Source organism: Sorex fumeus, unplaced genomic scaffold (genome assembly GCF_029834395.1).
Source record: "Sorex fumeus unplaced genomic scaffold, SorFum_2.1 ptg000007l, whole genome shotgun sequence".
Lineage (NCBI taxonomy): Eukaryota > Metazoa > Chordata > Mammalia > Eulipotyphla > Soricidae > Sorex > Sorex fumeus.
In genome coordinates, this window is record NW_026606064.1 from 22,693,677 (window position 1) to 22,713,946 (window position 20,270).

General features: G+C 39.0%; 1 protein-coding gene across 1 annotated transcript in view; it reads right to left on the reverse strand.

The window, feature by feature from the left end:
• The window catches only part of QSER1 (glutamine and serine rich 1), a 72,203-nt gene that overhangs the window by 9,037 nt on the left and 42,896 nt on the right, over positions 1–20,270 (reverse strand). Inside the window, exons 5-10 of the mRNA XM_056135885.1 lie at positions 9,334–9,656; positions 8,517–8,633; positions 7,919–8,052; positions 6,668–6,885; positions 4,271–4,408; positions 421–518 (exon numbers count right to left, since the gene is read on the reverse strand). Coding sequence (XP_055991860.1) covers positions 421–518; positions 4,271–4,408; positions 6,668–6,885; positions 7,919–8,052; positions 8,517–8,633; positions 9,334–9,656 — 1,028 coding nt within the window. The remainder of the gene's footprint in view (positions 1–420; positions 519–4,270; positions 4,409–6,667; positions 6,886–7,918; positions 8,053–8,516; positions 8,634–9,333; positions 9,657–20,270) is intronic.

Below are 20,270 nucleotides of genomic sequence, written 5' to 3' on the forward strand. Positions count from 1 at the left end.
AATAGAAAACAAATTGTCTACTGATGCCTTATTGGCAGATCTGAGTGTTGGGCTAAAATCCCAAATAATAATGGTGGGTCTGGTGTCAAAATATTGAATGTAATCAAAGTAGAGAGTGATGTGGAAATCATCTCCCAACGGGTATGGGAAGGGTGTGGGATAGGGGGTATACTGGGGTTTTTGGTGGTGGAAAATGGGCACTGGTGAAGGGACAAGTATTTCATTGTATGACCGAGACTTAAACCCGAAAGCTTTGTAACTGCTCTCATGGTGACTCAATAAATAAAATTATAAAAAAGGAAAAAAAAATGAAACTAGAGTGGAAAAAAAGAGAATTACTTCCATAAATTTTCTTTCAGATTATATTTAAGAAAGACTATGATTGTTGTTGATTTTTGCTATTAAATCTAAAGGAAATACCTTGAACGACTGATCCAAATGAAGATTCAAAAGAAGTCTCTTTCTGTTATCATTCAGCATGCTATCTATTTTTTTCATATGAGGCAAAAGTAGCTCATCTGAAACAAGATAAAAATGCATTATAGTAAGATGAAATGTTAACACATAAATTTATTAGAAAAATCAATCCTTTTCTCAAACACTAATCATAATAATATTCCAAATTTGAAGTAGTTAGAGGCAGAGAAAAAGTAGGTAAAAAAAATAATCGGGGCTGGAGTGATAGTACAGCTGGTAGGGCGTTTGCCTTGCCTGCAGCTGACCCAGGTTCGATTCCCAGCATTCCATATGGTCCCTTGAGCACTGCCAGGAGTAATTTTTAAGTGAAGAGCCAGGAGTAACCCCTGAGCATCGCTGGGTGTGACCCATAAAGAAAAAAAAAATCCAGTGTCAAAACCAGAAGGGAAGAGTCTGATTATTTTTAGAAAAAGGAAGACTAAAAAGTATGACAGAGATTTCCACCCAAAACTTCTGCTTCCTTTTTAACCCTTAAACTTTAAGCTTGTTTTCATTATTTATTTTTAAAGTGCTTGTTGCAGGGGTCACCTCCCCGGGGAGATGTACACGGGGAGAGAGACACTGCCAGGGAAAGATCCCAGGATTTTCTCTGTGCAAACACTAACCCAACATTAATCTCTTTTAGTACTATCAAAGTATAAATTAATTACTTTTGGTGCTGCATTGGTATTTTTTGGTTAACTAGAATCTCATTTATAAGCTGAATAACATTTATTCATTTTGCAGTTCTGCGATCCAACCAAGGGCCTTACAGATTCAAAGCCTGTGTTCTACCCACTGAGCTACACCCTCTACTTTTTAAAAAAAAAAAAATGATACTAATCACCCTCTAGTTTCCTTTCTGAAATGTGTATACAATTACCAGAATCTGGTTACTAACTTCAGAGCTGAAAAAGATGTTATGTATTTGGAATAAAGCAATGATCTGTGAAAGATCACTTCTCTAGCTGGAGAAACAGTCTTAGTGAGGCACACTTTCTATGGACACTATAATATAAATGAAAAATTTGTGGCTTTTTTGTTACTTAGGGTGTGTGGGGTCAGGGGAACTATGGTACTCAGGGGTCCTCCTCTGGCCATACTTGGGCAGTTACGCAGTATATCTGTGATAGAACCCAGAGTCTTACATATTCAAGGCATGTGCTCTACCACTTGAGCCACACACCTGTCTCTGAACTATTTTCAGGCTACCTGGTGATTCTGGGGTAGGAAGGGGAAGCCTACTCCTGGCTCTGTGCTCAGTCGTAACTCCAACAGTGCCTGGGGGATCATGCTATGCCCAGGATTGAACCTGGGTTTCTCATATGCAAATCACATCTCAATCCAATGAACTATCTTTCTGATCCCTGGGGATTAAAACAAAATAAAATCTTTACGATAGATTAAACTTTTCAAATACTACAAAAATTTACATTTCACAAAAACATTCAACTATTTGTAATTATTTTAAATTAGTCACAAAAATATCTTCCCCAATTCTAAATCACGATCACGATCATCCTGTTGTTCGTCGATTGCCTTGAGCAGGCACCAGTAACGTCTCCTTCGTCCTAGCCCTGAGATTTTAGACTGCCATATTCAAGGCTCTTTCAGGGCTAGGAAAATGAGACCCATCATTGTTACTGGTATTAGGCATATTGGGTACGCCACGGGGAGTTTGCCAGACTCTGCCATGTGGGCAGGTTAGATTCGGTAGCCTGCCAGGTTGTCTAAAAGTAAGAATGAGATAATAAGATGTTGCGCGGCCGCAAATGCGGCTGCGCGCTTCTGGGAGCTGAGTTTTGTAGTCTCTGGGTCTTGGCCCTTGATGCGATTACATGGCGCCAGTTCTAAATAAATATCAGAAATGATAAGCATAATAGGAAAAAAATCTAAAACATAATTACCCCATGCCACAATGCCATAGAGACCGTACAGGGACTAAGTTGCTTGCTTTGCATGTAGCTAACCATGTTTTGGACCCACACGTGGTAGTCTGAGCAGCACCAAAAATAATCCCTGAGCACATTGCCAGGAGCAGTCCTGAGGTCCATGGATTAACCGTCCGTCCGTCCGTCCATCCATCCATCCATCCATCCATCCATCCATCCATCCATCCATCCATACCTATCAGTCTATCTACCGACCATCCAAAAATAGCCACTACTAACTAACTGAGGAAGAATGACATAATTAAACACAACACCCCCTCCTAAAACAAACAAACAAACAAACAAACAAACACACTCAAACAACAACAACAAAAATTAGGGAATTAACTACTGAATTTTAAAATTTTATTAATTTTTTTTGGGGGGAGGGTCACACCCAAAAATGCTCAGGGGTTACTCTACACTCACGGAGTTACTCCTGGCGGTGCTCAGAAGACTATATGGGATGCTGGGGATTGAACCCAGGTCAGCTGCTTGCAAGGCAAATGCCCTACCTGCTGTACTATCGCTCTGGCCCCAGATTTTACGAAATTTTTATAGTTTTCCATAATGGTGCTGGAATGGAGAGGACAGGGACAACGACTAGGGCACTGAAGGGACACTGTGGCCCACAGATTCAGGGCTAGAGCCCAGCTACGCAGTGCTCTATCCCCTGAGCTCCATCCCAGTCTTAACTAGTGTGATCAAACTGTGGTGTTTTAAACATTAATTTCCTATTTAACTTTAGGAAATGCATGAATTTCTTGGAATCTCTGTTACAAAATACTTTTATACTAGATTATCTCTAACGTTCCTTCCAGTTTTACATGACAAAGATGACTAATGTACATTTTTAGTAGCGTCTGGTGAATGCTGTAATAGCTGAAGACCATTAGATCTAAGGCTGGAGTGTTAGCACAGCAGGTAGGTTTGCCTTGCACGTGCCTGACCCGGCTAACCCGACCCAAGTTCAATTTCTCCGCCCCTCTCGGAGAGCCCGGGAAGCTACCCGTGCTGTATTTGATATGCCAAACACAGTAACAATAAGTCTCACAATGGAGACGTTACTGGGCCTATTCAAGCAAATTGATGAACAATGGGAGAACAGTGCTACATTAGATCTAAAAATTAATCAATTTCATTCTTACTTTAAGAATAGAAATTACAAAATAGAGTAATAGTACCAATAAATATAAGCCACTGTTCATATTGTAATAATCCATATATTTATCCACTGTTAATTGATTAGAGGTAATCTTTTACTGGACACAAATACATTTTAATCTTCACATCATCTGACTAATCTTTCCGATTATTAAATAACAGAATGTATGATCACCAGGAGTTTCCATATAATATACACCACAGTGAAATATTACTATATTTTTTAAATTTTATTTTTATAAAGTTGTTCACAATAATTTATTACATTTGATATAACACCAATCCCACCATCTTTACACATTCCCAGCACCATATTTTGAATATTTCCACCTCAAACCCCAAAGTTGGCCCTCAAAGCAGATAGATTTGATAGATTCTTGAGTAAAAGAAATTAATGGGTCGTAAACTAATTTGTCATGAATATTAATAGTTACATAATTTGTTAACTGACAGTATATAGAAAATATGACACAAATCACAAATTAAACATGCAATAATATACAGGGTTTTTTTTTTTTTTTTTTTGCTTTTTGGGTCACACCCAGCAATGTACAGGGATTACTCCTCACTCTGCACTCAGGAATTACTCCTGGCGGTGCTTGGGATGCTGGGAATCGAACCTGGGTCAGTAACATGCAAAGCAAACGCTCTACTCACTGAACTCTCACTCCAGCCCCTATTATAGGAGTTTTAAAATCCAGAAAATACTAAGTACATACCATTGCTCTTCTCCAAGGCTTGCATTGTGTCAGGATCCAGAGCAATACTAACTAGCAATTCCATGTAGCTCTTAAAGGTTTCCTTCATCGCTCTTGTGTTCAAAAAACGAGTGACAAAGGGAGCTGGAGGATCAAATTCTGGAAGGGAAAAAAGAGGAAATACCACATTTTCTTTACTGAAAACTTCAAAAGCAAAAAGAACCTATTAGCAAATCTATGGTATAAACATATTTCAGATGCTCTTTCTCTTGGTTCATATACCAAAATCGCTGGGGATTTTTTTAAAAATAATTTCCCTGGAAACTTTTTTTTAAAAATTTTTTTTTAGTCACACCAGCGATGTTCAGGGGTTATTCCTGGCACTGCACTCAGAAATTACTCCTGGCGGTGCTTGGGGGACCATATGGGATGCTGAGGATTGAACTTGGGTCGGCTGCACGCAAGGCAAATGCCATACCTGCTGTACTACTGCTCCGGCCTCTTTCCCTGGAGACTTTTAAAAACCCAACTCTTGTTGCTATGCTTAAGACCCTTAGTCTGTGACATAGAAATTTTTTCATAACAGTATTATATACTTCATATACTTAGTATAGCTGGTAGGACGTTTGCCTTGCACCACCTAACTCAGATTCAATTCCATGCACCCACCCCATGTGGACCCCCGAGACTGCCAATAGTGATCCCTGCATGCAGAGCTGGAAGTAAGCCCTGAGCAACACTGGGTGTTGCCCCAAAGCCTTACTCCTGAGTAAATCCCTTAATGTTCTATGTGATAAATGAGAAATACTATCATAAAGCATTTATGCCATAAAGTCTGATAGTTATCCCCAAGAGAAGCATCCATTAGCTATCCTCAAGGCTTAAAGCACTGGCTTTAAAATGCCAGGTATGATGTTGCAGGATGTGCCACCATTCACCATACCATCCAAAATAGGCTGTAGCTAAATTTGGCCCAGTTATCACAGTTGTCAGTTACTGCTCTAGACTACTGAACTGCAAATAGTACTTAGCAAATAGTATTTAGAAAATAGTACACAACAAGTTTTATGATTAAAGGAATATGTGCTGTTGTATTCTTGGTTTTACAATGGTCTCAGATTTAACTTTAAAGATTATGTATAAATAGGTATAACCTAAATAAACTCTTTCATGTATTCAATAGTTTTTAAGAGTGTAAAAGTGCTTCTAAAGCAGAATGATAACTTCCAATCTGCTTCAACAATTTCATCTTATAGAAGAAATAACTAAGGCACCTAGCTTAGTAACTGGCAGCTGGTTGGCTTGTGGTAAATATATAGCACTCTATTATAAAATTCATAAATAGGTATACATGGAATATACACTTTATCAGAGCCTATTCATTATAGATCTAGAGTTACTACTTCCTAGGGCTTCCTTCCTTCCTAGGCTTGCTTAATTCTTTTCTCATGGTACAAGCATGACTCAGAAGTTTAGAACTAGAGGGACTCTTACTCAGTACTCTGATCTAATTCTCATTTTCCCCAAAGCGGTGAGGTTATTGGCATCACTAAGGCTAGAATGCACAAATCTTCCTTTATAGCCCTTTCTACTTTACAAAGCTGTGTGTAGGCAGAGTTTACACCTAGTGTATTTACTTATAGTAAATGGGAGTTCATTTTTATAAAAGTTTAAACAAAACTGAGTGGTGAAAGTAGGTAAGGGGATATATGTGATAACCTTTCAGTATTGCAAAGTATAATGCCCAAAAGGAAAGTGTGTGTTGGGGGGGGGGGGAAGAGAGAGAGAGAGAGAGAGAGAGAGAGAGAGAGAGAGAGAGAGAGAGAGAGAGAGAGATTATGAATGCTGGGGGTGGGTGGGGGGGTGGGAGTAAAACTGGGGACACTGGCGGTGGGAAAAGCATACTGGTGAAGGGATGGGTGTTGGAACATTATATGATTGAAACCTAGTCATAAACAACTTTGTAATTGTGTATCTCACTGTGATTCAATTTAAAAAAAATAGTTTAAGCAGGACTTAATTAGGCAGCTGAATTTCTTGAAAATTTTTTTTTTTTTGCTTTTTGGGTCACACCCAGCGATGCTCAGGGGTTACTTCTGGCTCTGCACTTAGGAATTACTCCTGGTGGTGCTTGGGAGACCATATGGGATGCTGGGAATCGAACCCGGGTTGGCCACGTGTAAGGCAAACACCCTAACCGCTGTGCTATTGCTCCAGCCCCTTGAAAAATGTTTTTTTTGAGGGCCAGAGAAATAGTATAGGGATGAGGGTTGCTGGCCTTGTATCCCACCAACCCTGGTTCGAATTCCCACTGAGCACAGAGCCAAGAATAGCCCATGCTGGGTATGACAAAATAAGTTCTAGACTGTCAACATCACATCTCTCCATTCATGTAGATAACCTTATTAGGACACTCACCCTCATTATCACTACTATTAGAATGAATCTCAGGAGATGAATCAGATTGGGATGATGAAAATTCTTCTTTCCATTTCTTCCGTTTCTTTGGTGGTGGCTCAGCTTTTACTTTCAGCTGCTTAACTTTGGGTTTCACAGAAGGGGTTTTTGTAGTCACAGTTTTTGGTGTTGGAGGATCAGAAGTTTTACTGCTACTACTTGGCTTTGATGGAACAGTTCTGTAATGTTACAAATCAGTTTCATTAAAGTACTGTAATCTTAACAAATTAAAAGACTAACCAATGAGACTCACTGAAGAAGAAAAGCAATGGTCTTAACACACCTCCAAAATATATAGTCCAAGTCCTACAAATTGATATCCAGTGGTGATGCCCCTGCCCATGAAATTCTCATAGATTCTTTATCTGCTGACATTCAATATTCAGTTATTAAGGCTCCAGAAGTGCAATTTATTTCGCTCTCCTTCTTCCTCCCCTCTAGTCACTAACTTATTTTACAGAGAATGAGACTATAACAGTGGGTTTCAGAACTGAAACACAACAAACTACTGATAGATCAACAGAAACTCCTACAGGTTCTAGGGGTGTTAAGTTTTCATGTGAAGACTCAACTGCATTTGTCCTAGATCCCCTCCAGGAGACCTGCAGTCTGTTCTTCCTAGAGACTTCAGTCATAACATGAAGTGGGATGTTTTTTATACCTTCTCAATCTATAGAGTGAGAATAACCTAGGGTCATACCCTCTTTCTAATACATACCACAAGAAATGTGGCTTGACCAGTTATGCTTTGGATTCATGCTCCAGACAACCAAGTCAAATTAATATTCAGTAACTTTAGTGTCTATCTGTCTACTTACATACAGGTTTTGGAGTTTTATCAAGCATTTATTTCACTGGAATTTGACAGTCCATTAGTTTCATTTTATACATGAAAAGGGGAGGTGGAGGGTATGCATCCAGGAAAATTGGTTTAACTCCAGGCTGCAAAAAGCTGTACCTGAATCTTTGGATTGTAAATTCTATTCCCCCTACCCTCCCCATGATGCAAAAGGAACCTGGGAAAGAAAATGGTACCAGACTTACCATGTTTAGTTATGAGCTTTACAGTTCCTGTCTCATTACTTTAAAAGATACTACATTAGGGACTTGGCTTTAAACTTGTATAGAACAACAAAAAAGTCTCTTTGGTTGATGTAATTCTGCCAGTAATAACCTTTCACATAACCACTATACAGTTACATAAGAAAATACCTGATATTTTGCGAAGGCTTATTTCTTGGCTTTTTGGAACAGACTCTAACATATTCCTTTTTGTTTGAACTTTCAGTGAACTTCACATATATCCTTTTGTATTTACTCTTTGCATCTCCAAAGTATCCAAGGTACTAAGGAAAAAAAATCCACTTTAATTACATAACTATATATTCTATACATGAAATATTTTTTTTTCAGTTCATAATTAAGACCAGCATTCTTGTTTTTAAAAATGCAGCTCTGGCTAAGCTAATTTCACCCTGAATAAAAATGATTGCAGGGGCTGGAATGATAATTACAGTGGGTAGAGCATTTGCCTTGCATGCAGCTGACCCAGGTTTGAGCCCTGGGACGCCGTAAGGTCTCCCAAGCCCACCAGGAGTGATCCCTTGAGCACATGGCCAGGAGTAAGCCCTGAGCACCACCAAATATGGCCCCAAAATTAAAATAAATAAATAAAACTCCAGTAAGCACATACACAGACTCAATCTCACTTGGCTAATCATCAGATATTAAACACTACTAAACAATTACATTTATTCTCCAGCAGGGAGGTGAGGTGGGGGAAGCTAATGTAAACAAGCATTTTACTTACACTATTTGTAGCAGCAAATTCTCTTTGTCCATCTCGAATTTCAGGAACAAATTTCTGTAATAAAGCTTTTTGTACTTTCCAAATAGCTGGAGGTTCTTTCCCTGTTTGTAAAGCCTCCTACAATAAGCAGAATTAATTGTATTTATAAAAACTAGCACTAGCAACTTATTTTAGATTTTAGACCCACATATCATAATGGGTTTCAAAAGTTTTGGGGGTTTAAAAATTTTTTATTTTAAATTAAGGGCTATGGCGATAGCTTAAAGAGCAAGAATACATGTTTTGCATGCAAGAACCCTGAGTTTGGTCCCTAGCACCCTAGGGTACCCTGAACAACACTAAAACTGATGTCTGAGCATTGCCAGGTCTGGGCCCAAAACTTAAAACAAATAAAAACATCCTAAACTAGATAGTCACATAAAAACTTCTAATAATGAGTTAGAAACTTTGAAAAAAATTAACACCTAAAACCTCTTTAATTACTAATAACTAAATGTGACATACTGATTGGTCATGTCATAATGTAATAAATTAAGATACAATTTAAAATTATTTTAAATCATTTTATTTTTGTCTGGGGAGCTCCTCCAGTGGTGCTGGGGCCTAAGGGCCACTCCCAAATTTTATTTTGCAAAATATCTGATCTGTACAGATTAATTTTATTAACACTCATGAAAACTACAAATAATTATAAACCTATAGCATTTGCACCTGAAGCTAAAAATTATCATGAAATCCATCATAAGGGCATCATAAGGGCAGACCTATTGTCACAGGCCTAAGCTATGACAAATATACTGGTGAACTGTGACATCACCTTAAAAGTCTCTATATCTTCTATCTTTACAACAAATTCGTCACGTTCTCTGTATTGGCCTTCTCCTCCACTTTCTGTATCCTCCTCATCTGTAAAACCTTCTATGGCTATAGTGTCTTGTCCTTTTGCAAACTGGTCCAAAGGAAGACTATCAAGTTCAACGGATTTTTGGGGTTCTGCAGAATTTGTATTTTCCAAGTTGTTTACTGTGGATGAAGCTGAGTAGAGAAGTTCTTGCTTCACTGCGCCCGCAGTGGTGGAAGACGTAGTAGCAGAACCAGTAGTGTTGGCAGTTGAACTAGTGGCTGCTACTTGTATGGCTTCTGAAATTAGAGCAAGGAAAAGAAAATCAATGACATAAATAGACACTTAACTGTTTTGTATAACACCTGCAATTTAAAAAGAAATTAAAAGTTTCTTTTTGTGGGCCAAAGAGAGAGTACAGTGGGTAGGGCACATGCTTTGCATGCAGTTGACGTTGTTTCAATAACCCCCCCCAACACCCAACATGGTCCCTGAGCACTGCCAAGGGCGATCCCCAAGTGCAGAGCAAGAAGTAAGCTCTGAGCATCAACAGGTACAGCCCTAGAACCAATCAATCAACAATAAAGACTTTTGATATGCAACAAAAACCACAGTAAGAAATGAAAGAACAGTTAATTTCAGATAATTCCAAGAATCAAAGAGCTGATAATTACATCCAGATGAAATCTAAGTATCCAAAAACTTATATTTAAGCTCATCCATACAAAGATTTTTAAAAACAGAGATACAAAAGTGAACAAAAGATCAGGGACCAGAGAGATAACACAGATATAGGGTGCTTGCTTTGCATTTGGCCAACTAGGATTTGATCCTTGAGCACAGAGCCAGGGGTGAGCCCTGGGAACTACTTGTGTAGACTCCAGACAAAAACAAACAAACAAACAGAAAATAACAAATGATCAAAGTTGTGAAGAATTCCTAGAAGGAAAGCTAGATGTGGAAAACAGCCCCCAAATACTTTAAAACAGCATTCTACGCTACAGAAAGAAAATGGACAATATAGCAACAACATGAAAAATCAATGCCAACAAAGAATTTAGATGAAACTAGACAAATTCTTTGAAAGAAACCAACTATAGTAAAGGTGTCCAAGAAACAGAATACCAAGGTGAGATAGAGAATAGCAGGTAGGGTGATTGCCTAAAATACTGCTTACCCAGGTTCAATCTTTGGCACTTTATAGGGTCCCTTGAGCACCTCCAGGAGTGATCTCTGAATGCAGAGCCTGGAGTAAACCCTGAGTGCCACTAGGTATGAATATAATAAAAGAAGAATACCTGGAAAACCCAATAGCAAAAGAGGAAAAAAAATTTTTTATATCCCACAAATAAAGTATAAGATTGATTCCAGCAACAGTGAACTATGAATACCAACCCATCATTAACTCCAAAAAAATGAAACACACTCCAACTAATTTTATCAATCAGTATTAATCCGAAACTTAAATCAGTCAAAAACATGGAAAAACTGTAAACCAGTATGTCTTATATATAAAATGAAAACACAAAATTTTTCAAAAATGAGTATATCAATCAAAGATGTTTATATAACATAAACATCCTAAGCCTGGAGACAGAACCGTGAGTCCAACACTGATCTGATCTGTTATACCACAAGTTCTCCTAAGCATGGTCTTGAGGCTCTGAGCACCACTAATGTTATCCTGGTGGCTCCCACAATTGCAGGTACTGAGAAGCACCACATCCTTTGACTAGCACTGAACAACGAGCCCCGTTGGTCAAGTACTACCAGAAGTGGCCCCTGGGCCATCAGAGCATCTAGCCGAAAGATTCTACCTTCCCTTTCCCTGGCAATTATATTTCATGACCAAGTTGGTTTTTGTTTTGTTTTGTTTTGCTAAAGGGGGAAGCTATGCTCAGGACGTCTAGGGACTCTCACAGGCAATTCTCCACCAATCAGGGTGAGCATTCAGCACAAGGGCTTGAGGATGCAATGCAATTTGGGTCCTACAGTGCAGAGGATATCTGGACGACCCCAGAAGAGCTAAGGAAACTCCAGGGCTATATCCAGTGATGCTTGGAGGACCAGGTAGTACAGACAACTGAAACCACATTGGGTGCATGCGAGGCAAGGTCCCTAACCACTGTACTATTTCCTGGCCCATGTTCAAGTTGGTTTTATCCTGGAGATGTATGCGGAAGTGTAAGATCAATCACCACATAGATAAAGTGAGGATCAAGAACATAGAATCATCTTAACAGATACGAAAAAAAATTTTACAGTAGGGCTGGAGCGATAGCACAGCAGGTAGGGCGTTCGCCTTACAAGCGGCCAACATGGCCGACCCGAGTTCGATTCCTCCGCCCCTCTCGGAGAGCCCGGCAAGCTACCGAATATGCCAGACACAGTAACAACAAAGTCTCCAATGGAGACGTTACTGGGCCCGCTCGAGCAAATCGACGATCAACGGGAGGGCCTTTACCTTTACCTTTTGGTAAAATATAATGTACTTAAACACTTTCAGGATAAAAACACAATCTAAAAAAAAGATGGAAAATTCTTGAACATGATAAAGAGCATCTACTAAAATCTAACAGCTAACATTATACTTAATGGTGAAAAATTAGATGTTTCCCCTTAAGAGATTCCTGAAGAAATAAAACTGTAACTATTTCTATTTGCAGATGACATAACGTTATATAGAAGATCCTAAGAATCTACTGAAAAACTATTACAACTAAATATTTAAGTTCAATACATTTGCAGTGGGCTGGAGCGATAGCAGAATGGGTAGGGTGTTTGCCTTGCATGCGGCCGACACAGCCGACCCGAGTTCGATTTTTCCGCCCCTCTCGGAGAGCCCTGCAAGCTACTGAGAGTATCTCGCCCGCACGGCAAAGCCTGGCAAGCTACCTGTGATGTACTCAATATGCCAAACACAGTAACAAGTCTCACAATGTTACTGGGCCCGCTCGAGCAAATCGATGAACAATGGGAGGACAGTGACAGTGACAGTGACATTTGCAGCATATAATAAACTGCATTCTTATGTACTTGCTATGAACCATCCAAATAAAAACTTAAGACCATGATTTCACTTAAAATAGCATCAAAAAGAAGAAAATACTAATTTAAAAAAGGTAAAAATAAATGGGCTGGAGAGATGCTACAGCAGATAGGGCATCTGGCATGTGGCCGACAATGGTTAGATATCCCATGTCCCATGCAGTTCCAAGTATCACCAGAAATAATGCCTGAGTGCAGAGCCAAGAGTAACTCTTGAGCATACCTGGATGTGGCCCCAAAATAAAATTAAAAAAAATTTTTTTAAAGGTACATAGTTGGAACTCCAGTTGGACACAGTACAGTGGATAACCTTTGTCTTGCACACAGTCAACCTCGTTTGATCACTAGCACATCAAATGGTCTCCTAAGCCCTGTCAGGAGTGATGCCTCAGTGCAGGGCCAGGAGTAAACCCTGAGCAATCGGGCATGACTGTCCCTCTTATGAAAATGCAAAGTTCATATAACAAAAATTATGCAAACATTGTTTAAGTAATTAATGAGTTAATTAAGTGAAAATATTCCATGTTTGTAGATTGGAAGACAGTATAATATGGACAGCAATGCTATACTGATTATAAAATCAGCAGGATCTCTTGGAGCCAGAGTGATGGTAGGGTGTTTGCCTTATACGCAGCCCACCCAGGTTAGATCCCCAGAACCCTATTTGGCTCCCCTGAATACCATCAGGAGTAATTTCGGAGTGCAAAGCCAGGAGTAACCTGAGCATCACCAGGTGTCACCCATAAAATAAAAACAAAAGCAACACAATTTCTATAAAAATTTTAACTGCATTTTTGCATAAATTAAGACACTGATTCTAAAATTCACATGAAAAAGCAAGAGACCCATTATATGCAAAATAATCCTGAAAAAAAAAAAAACCCCAAAACCACCAAAACCAAAGTTGGGAGACTCAATTTATAACATTTCAAAAGTTCTATAAAGCTTTTACTTTTATTTACTTTTTTTTCTATTACCATAAGAAGACAGTAATAGTGGCATATGGGTGGATATATAGATAAAGTAGAATTAAAGACAGAAACAAACTCATATTTATAGTTAAAGATTTTCATAAAGTTCAAAACTATTTAGTGGGGAAATAATGTATTTTTTTCAACAAATAGCCCTCGAACAACTGGACAGTTATATATAGAAGAATGAAGTTGAATGGCTACTTTATACTATATTATACTATACTATACTAGGAGTGATTCCTAAGTGCACAGCCAGGAGTAACCCGAGTACCACAATCTGTGGCCCAAACCCCCCAAATAACAAAACAAACCTGCTTTCTTTGCAGATCATGCCCTTGTTTGAACAATGAAAATAATCAAATGACATCTGTCTTTCACCTTGGTTTTGGGCCACACCTGGTGATGCTGGGGGAGTGAGGGGTGGAGGGCGGGGTGAGGGGGTTACTCCTGGCTGCACTCAGGAATCACTCCTGGTGATGCTTGGGATGCCAGGGGATCAAACCCAGGTCTACTGCATAAAAGGCTGGTGCCTTACCTGCTGTACTACTGCTCCAGCCCCAGCATCTGACTTCTTAAATGGGTTTAGGAATAATGCCAAATATGAACAAAGGACATGCATGTGTAAGCATTTATACAGCAGGTCTTCAGGGGTTCCAGTTTCTTATTAGCCATTATACCACTGTCTTTTTTGGGAGGAAGGGAACAAAGTTTTATTTGGAAACCTTGCTTACTTTTTAAATTAGCTTGTTTTTTCACTATTGAAGTGTGAAGTCTTTATATATTCTTAGAGCCAGGGAGATGCCTCAAGGATCTGGAGTATAAACTGGGTGCTCTACTGACTCTCTAGCCCCTTTAATCTTAAAGAGCAATTTAGTACAGTAGCAATAATTACACGCTTATAACGGTTTAATGAATATAAGCAGACTTCCGAAATGGCATAATAGTTTAATAAACTGAATAATAAAGAAGTAAAACTCAGGTCAGTGATCTCTAGTTAACACACAGCTGCTGGCAGTAGGAATATTTGGATCATAGTGGGAAACACAAAGAACAGAGCATACTCTTCCCGAAAAGTGTGAAGGGAAAGAGGGAATCAAAGCAGAGCCTGAGGCAATTCAGACCTCCATCTAAAATGGAAAAGCAAACTGGCAAGAAAAACTAGTGAGCTAAAGTCTTGTTTGACAACCAGAACAAAGACTTTATTCAAGTTAATTTGGGAGAGATGGTACTAAGAAGGGTGATACCAGTCAATCAGCCTACAGTTCTGTACTCTAGACTAAAACTATCATCACACGTCTAGATGATCCTGTCAAATCAAGAGGTTCTGATCAGGAATTACATGTGAATAGTCTAATAATTCACACTGTACATCTTGGGCAGGGGGGAGCCTGTACTACAAAATTCCATCCAAATTCTATATCTATATGAGGGGAGGGGATCAAGACAGGCCTCATACAGTGCTCTACCACCAAGGTAGATCCCTGGCACCCTCAAATTTCATCACAATATTCTAGCTATGTGAGTCTCAAAAGAACTTTTTGGGCAACAATTGTATATAAATGGAAGTTGACTTTGTAGGTGAGGAGACTGAGCACAAAGTGCCAGGGCTTCTCCTAGCAAGGTTCTCAGGGTTGTTCCTGGTTGTGCTGTGGATGGACCCAGAGGCCACAGTCCGCAAGCTATTGCATTAGCCCAGACAGACACTTTTTATGTCCTGTGACCAACAGGTACCAAATATTAAACACTAACATGCAACCAAAAGGCACCAAATATTAAAGAATAACAACAGTAGACAAAAACTAGCACTTTTAAATACAAAAGTATTCAAAATACTTTAATTACAAAATACAAAAGTAATTTAAACGTAAAAAGAATGCTTTTGCTGGGTTAAGGTGCTCTGAACTCATTTGGTTAGGATTTTTGTTGTTCCTAACATGATTCCTCCTGCACAAGGTGTACAGCATGAATTATGATTAGACTATCTGTCTTGTGTGGAGCTCACACAGGTTCAGTTCCGGGTACCACATGCAGTGAGCACTGCCAAGAGCAATCTCTGAACACTGCTGGGTGTGGCTCCATATCCCTCCCACCCACCCATCTATCCACCCACCAAAAAAATGACTCATGGGAGGCCATAGAGACAGTAAAGGGGGTAAGGGCACTTGCGTTGTATTTGGTCAATTCCAGTTTGATTGCTGGCACCACAAATGGTGCCATCAGGAATGGTTCCCTGAGCCTGAATTCAGAGGAGTCTTTGAACACTGCTGGTGTGGCCCAAGGACCACCATTTCCTAGCAAAAAAATTTTACTCATGGGACAGAAGTGTTGCTCAATGGTAGATCGCAGGTCTTATACCAATAAGGCCCTGGGTTCAATCTCTTACACTCCTGAAAATCAGTATTATTCCTCTAAGTATTTATGGACACATATTAACTTTATTTATATATATATATATATTTTTTGCTTCTTGGGTCACACCCAGCGGTGCACAGGGGTTACTCCTGGTTCACGCACTCAGGAATTACTCCTGGCGGTGCTCAAGGGACCATATGGGATGCTGGGAATGGAACCGGGTTGGCTGCGTGCAAGGCAAACGCCCTACCCACTGTGCTATCACTCCAGTCTGACACATATTAAGTTTAAAAGAAGTTTTTAAAAGATAACTTTTCTGAGGGGTCGAGAGAAAGGTTACTTCGGTATATCATATAAGTATTACTTATTAATACAGATTTACTAGCAATTTTATTCTTTTTGGTTTTTGTTTGGGGTCCACATTCAGCAGTGCTCGGGATTTACTCCTGGCTCTACACTCAGGAATTACCCCTAACGTGCCTGGAGAACCTGGGGTGCCGGGGATTAAACACGAGTCTGTGGCATTCAATAGCACACCCTAACAACTGTGCTATTACTTGGGCCTCTCTAGCGAATTTTTAAATCTGTTATTCAATTTGACTGATAGAAGAACTAAGAATCCTTGTTTATTAGTTCACTGAATTTTTAAATGCCAAGTGATGTGGTAAAACCACATAACTATTTATGGATAAACATTGAGACATTAACATGAGTTATCTCCCAGAAAAGCAAAATATAAGCTACGTTTTGGTTGTAACCAATGAATCCCCTAAGATTAATAGGTTGAGATAATAAGGATAATAGGATAATAGAAAGAATATGGGAAATACAGAAGGACATCTAAACAAACACTAACTACTTAAAACATAGGTATATCTTACTAAGTGTTAAGAAACAGGATAGAATTAGGAGACCCAGTAACAATAATATGGCAGGGGCCTCTGGATAGCTCAGTGGCAAAACAACTGCTTCCTAAAGCATGACCCCACATCCCCACTAGCATGCACCCAAAAATTCCCCTTGCAATGCTATTTAGGGATCCGCAGGTACAACAAATTATGCAGTCTCTAAAGTATCACAACCAAGTGTGTAAGCTTTTTTCTTTCAGCTACCCTTTTATAAAATTACAATAAACAAAAAAACGTGCAGCCCCCTAGGAAGGACTAGACTACAGTGTGGAAGCACTACAGCCAAGTAAGTGATCTCCACAATCATTCCAGCAACAGAAAGGACAGTGGAGGGCCAGAGAAAGGACAGCGGATAGGATGTTTCCCTTGCATACAGCCAACTTGGGTTCGATCCCTGGCATCCCATATGGTCCCCCCCAAGCACCACCAGGAATAATTCCTGAATGCAGAGTCAGGAGTAACCTCTGAACATCACCAGGTATGGCCCAAAAAACAAACAAAAATAGAGAAAGAAAAAAGAAATGGCAATGGATTTTTTTCTTTTTTTTTTTTAAATATCATGTAGTTAAACAGTTTAACAATAACTCACAGACCGTGATCATGTAGTTAGGAGGGCATCATCCATGGAGCTCCACTGTAAAGTCCATTTAGCCCAGGAGATATGCTGTTAATGTTTGAGAGGTTGAAAATGTGGATGGTGTGCAAGCATAGCAACCAACAACACAACCTCCAACCATCCTCACAGTAACATAGAGAAGGGAAAAACAGGAATTTATTTTGTGTTCCTTTTTTCTTTCAGCTACCCTTTTGTAAAATTACTATACTATGGTCAGAGAATAGGGCTTAAATAATGTCTGCATTTTCAAATTTACAGAAATTGTTATATGTGCTTTTTTCCCTGTTTTTTTGGTTTGTTTTATTTTGTTTTGGGGCCACACCCAGTGTTACTCAGGGCTTACTCCTGGCTCTGTGCTCAGGGACCATTCCTGGTGGGCTCAGGGGACCATATGGGATGCCGGGGATCAAACTCAGATGGGGCATGAGCAAGACAGGTGTCCTACATGCTGCATTATCACTCTGGCCCCAATGTGCTTTCCTTGTGTGTATTATACTCCCATATATAATTATATTTCCCAAGAAAAGATATTCTGATAAAAGGACAAAAAAATACACTTAAGATGCTAACAATAAAATCAGAAGAGTAATATTACAAAAGAAATGATAAACTATATGGGAAGTTTTTATTATGATAAATTTTAAAATATGAAGATGAGTCATTTAGTTTATTTATTTATTTATTTTTGCTTTTTGGGTCACACCTGGAGATGCTCAGGGGTTACTCCTGGCTCCTGCACTCAGGAATTGCTCCTGGCAGTGCTCGGGGGACGATATGAGATGCTGGGAATCGAACCTGTGTCAGCCATGTTGGCTGCATGCAAGGCAAATGCCCTACCTGCTGTGCTATCGCTCCAGCCCCTATTACGATAAATTTTAATGCAACCAATTACACAGATTAAAACATATAAACAGTCTTAGAAAAATACAATAAATATAGTTGTAAATTTTAACACATCTTTTCCAGAAATCAACAGATCAAGTCACCTACAAACAAGGATAGGAGGGATTTATTAAAACTTTTTAATTTAAAATTTCAAGCAAATACCAAAAGAAAAATACAAATCCTCACATACCATAACCAAATTCTAACAACCCTGGACATTTTGGTCGAAACATCCCTATCTACTTTTATATTTGCTGGGAAATTTTAAGACGAACTATAGATCAGTGATTTATTTCCAACATATACACACATTTTCTTATATAATCTAATCATTCATTAAATAAAATATCAAGAAAATCATTAAATAAAATCTCCTAGCACCTGATACGGTATTTTTAAAAGTTGATTCCATAAATTTCAAAATGCAGGCATTACTTATGATATATTTTCTTGATCATTTCATAGTAGGATCATAAATTAGTAATAAAGAAATAGAAGAAGCAAAACTAAGAAATGGGCAAAGCATTGATAAAACCAGTGTATGATGCAAAGACAAAAATGGTAATGCCATTCCTTAGAAAGCAAACAAAAAAATAACTGGAGTATTTCAGTTATTTATTCAAGAAATCAGGAAGCATATATTAAATAAACTCAAGGAGCATAGGTAAAAATAATTGCCAACAAAAATAAGAAAGCAAAGTATGGGGTCTGAGAAAGAGCTCAATGTGCTGAGCAGTCCAGTCTTGATCCCTGGTACCACTGTCCAATCTCCCAAGCATCACCAGGAGTGACCTGCCAAGCACAGGGCCTGGAATAAGCCCTGAGCACAGCCAGCTCTGACCCAAAGAGCCAAGAGACTAAGTAAAAATGATTTAACTAATCATTTGGGTAAGAAAGGAACATAAATATAAAAAAAAAACAAGAGACTAAACTTTTGTCTTTTTTGGGGGGTAGGGTCACACCTGGTGCTTACTCCTGCTTCTGTGCTCAGGGATCACCCCTGGCAGGGTTTGGGGGATAACACGTGGTACTAGGGATTGAACCTAGGTAAGCAGCATGCAAGGCAAGTGCCTACCCACTGTTACTATGATTTTGGCCCATACATTTCTGAGACTATTATGTACTACTTCATAAAAAACAAATGATCTTCACATTTCCTAGAGTATCTTTTTAGAGGCTGGAGAGACACTACAGCAGGTAGGGTGCTTGGGTGCTTGCCTTCCTTGTGGCCAATCCAAATTCAATCCTCAGTATCTGATATGATCCCTCAGACCCGCCAGGAATGACTTCTGAGTGCAGAACCAGGACTAATTGCTGTGCCCCCAAACAAGCAAATAAAAAAATCCACCCAAAACCAAACAAAAAAAAAATTTTCATCTACTTTTTGATTTAACCTAGATAGATCAAACATGAGATCAAGAAAAAATTTAGCAGATTCTAGAGATATGCCTAGGAAATTCCACCAAATCTGTTATATGATACAATTTTTTCCAAACCCATTACAAAATTATCCCCATTCATTTAAAAGAACAACCTCTTCCTCATCACAGAAGTAAAGATTAAGACAAAACACACTAGAAAGCAATTTTTCAATCATGACTCCAGGAGTGAAACGTCCCAAATGAAACTCCATTGTAACTTAAATCTTATACTGGATTGATTGTGATTGTCAACATTTCACACCTGCGGATGGACAATGGTCACTGAACTGCCATTTTCAAACCACTAGATTGAAATTAATAAATCTCAGAAGATTGCTCCAATGCCAGAGTATATACTTAGAATGACTGGCACCTCAAAATGAACATGCCTGGTGAGCACTGCCAGGTGTTGCCCTGCTGGGCCCAAAGTAACACCAGGAATGGCCCTAGCAAAAAAAATTTTTTTCAAGCATTACAAAGTCAAGTGATACAATAATAAGGGACAAAACATTTTTCAGAAGCTAATACAAGCATCTGACAAAATCCAGTATCTACGATTAACTCTGACAAATCAGAAAAACTAAAACAATGAAAGAAATTCAGTAACATACCAGAACCTGAAAATAAATATTAAATTACCAAACACTAGCACAGCGGGTAGGGCGTTCGCCTTACAAGTGGCCAACATGGCCGACCCGAGTTTGATTCC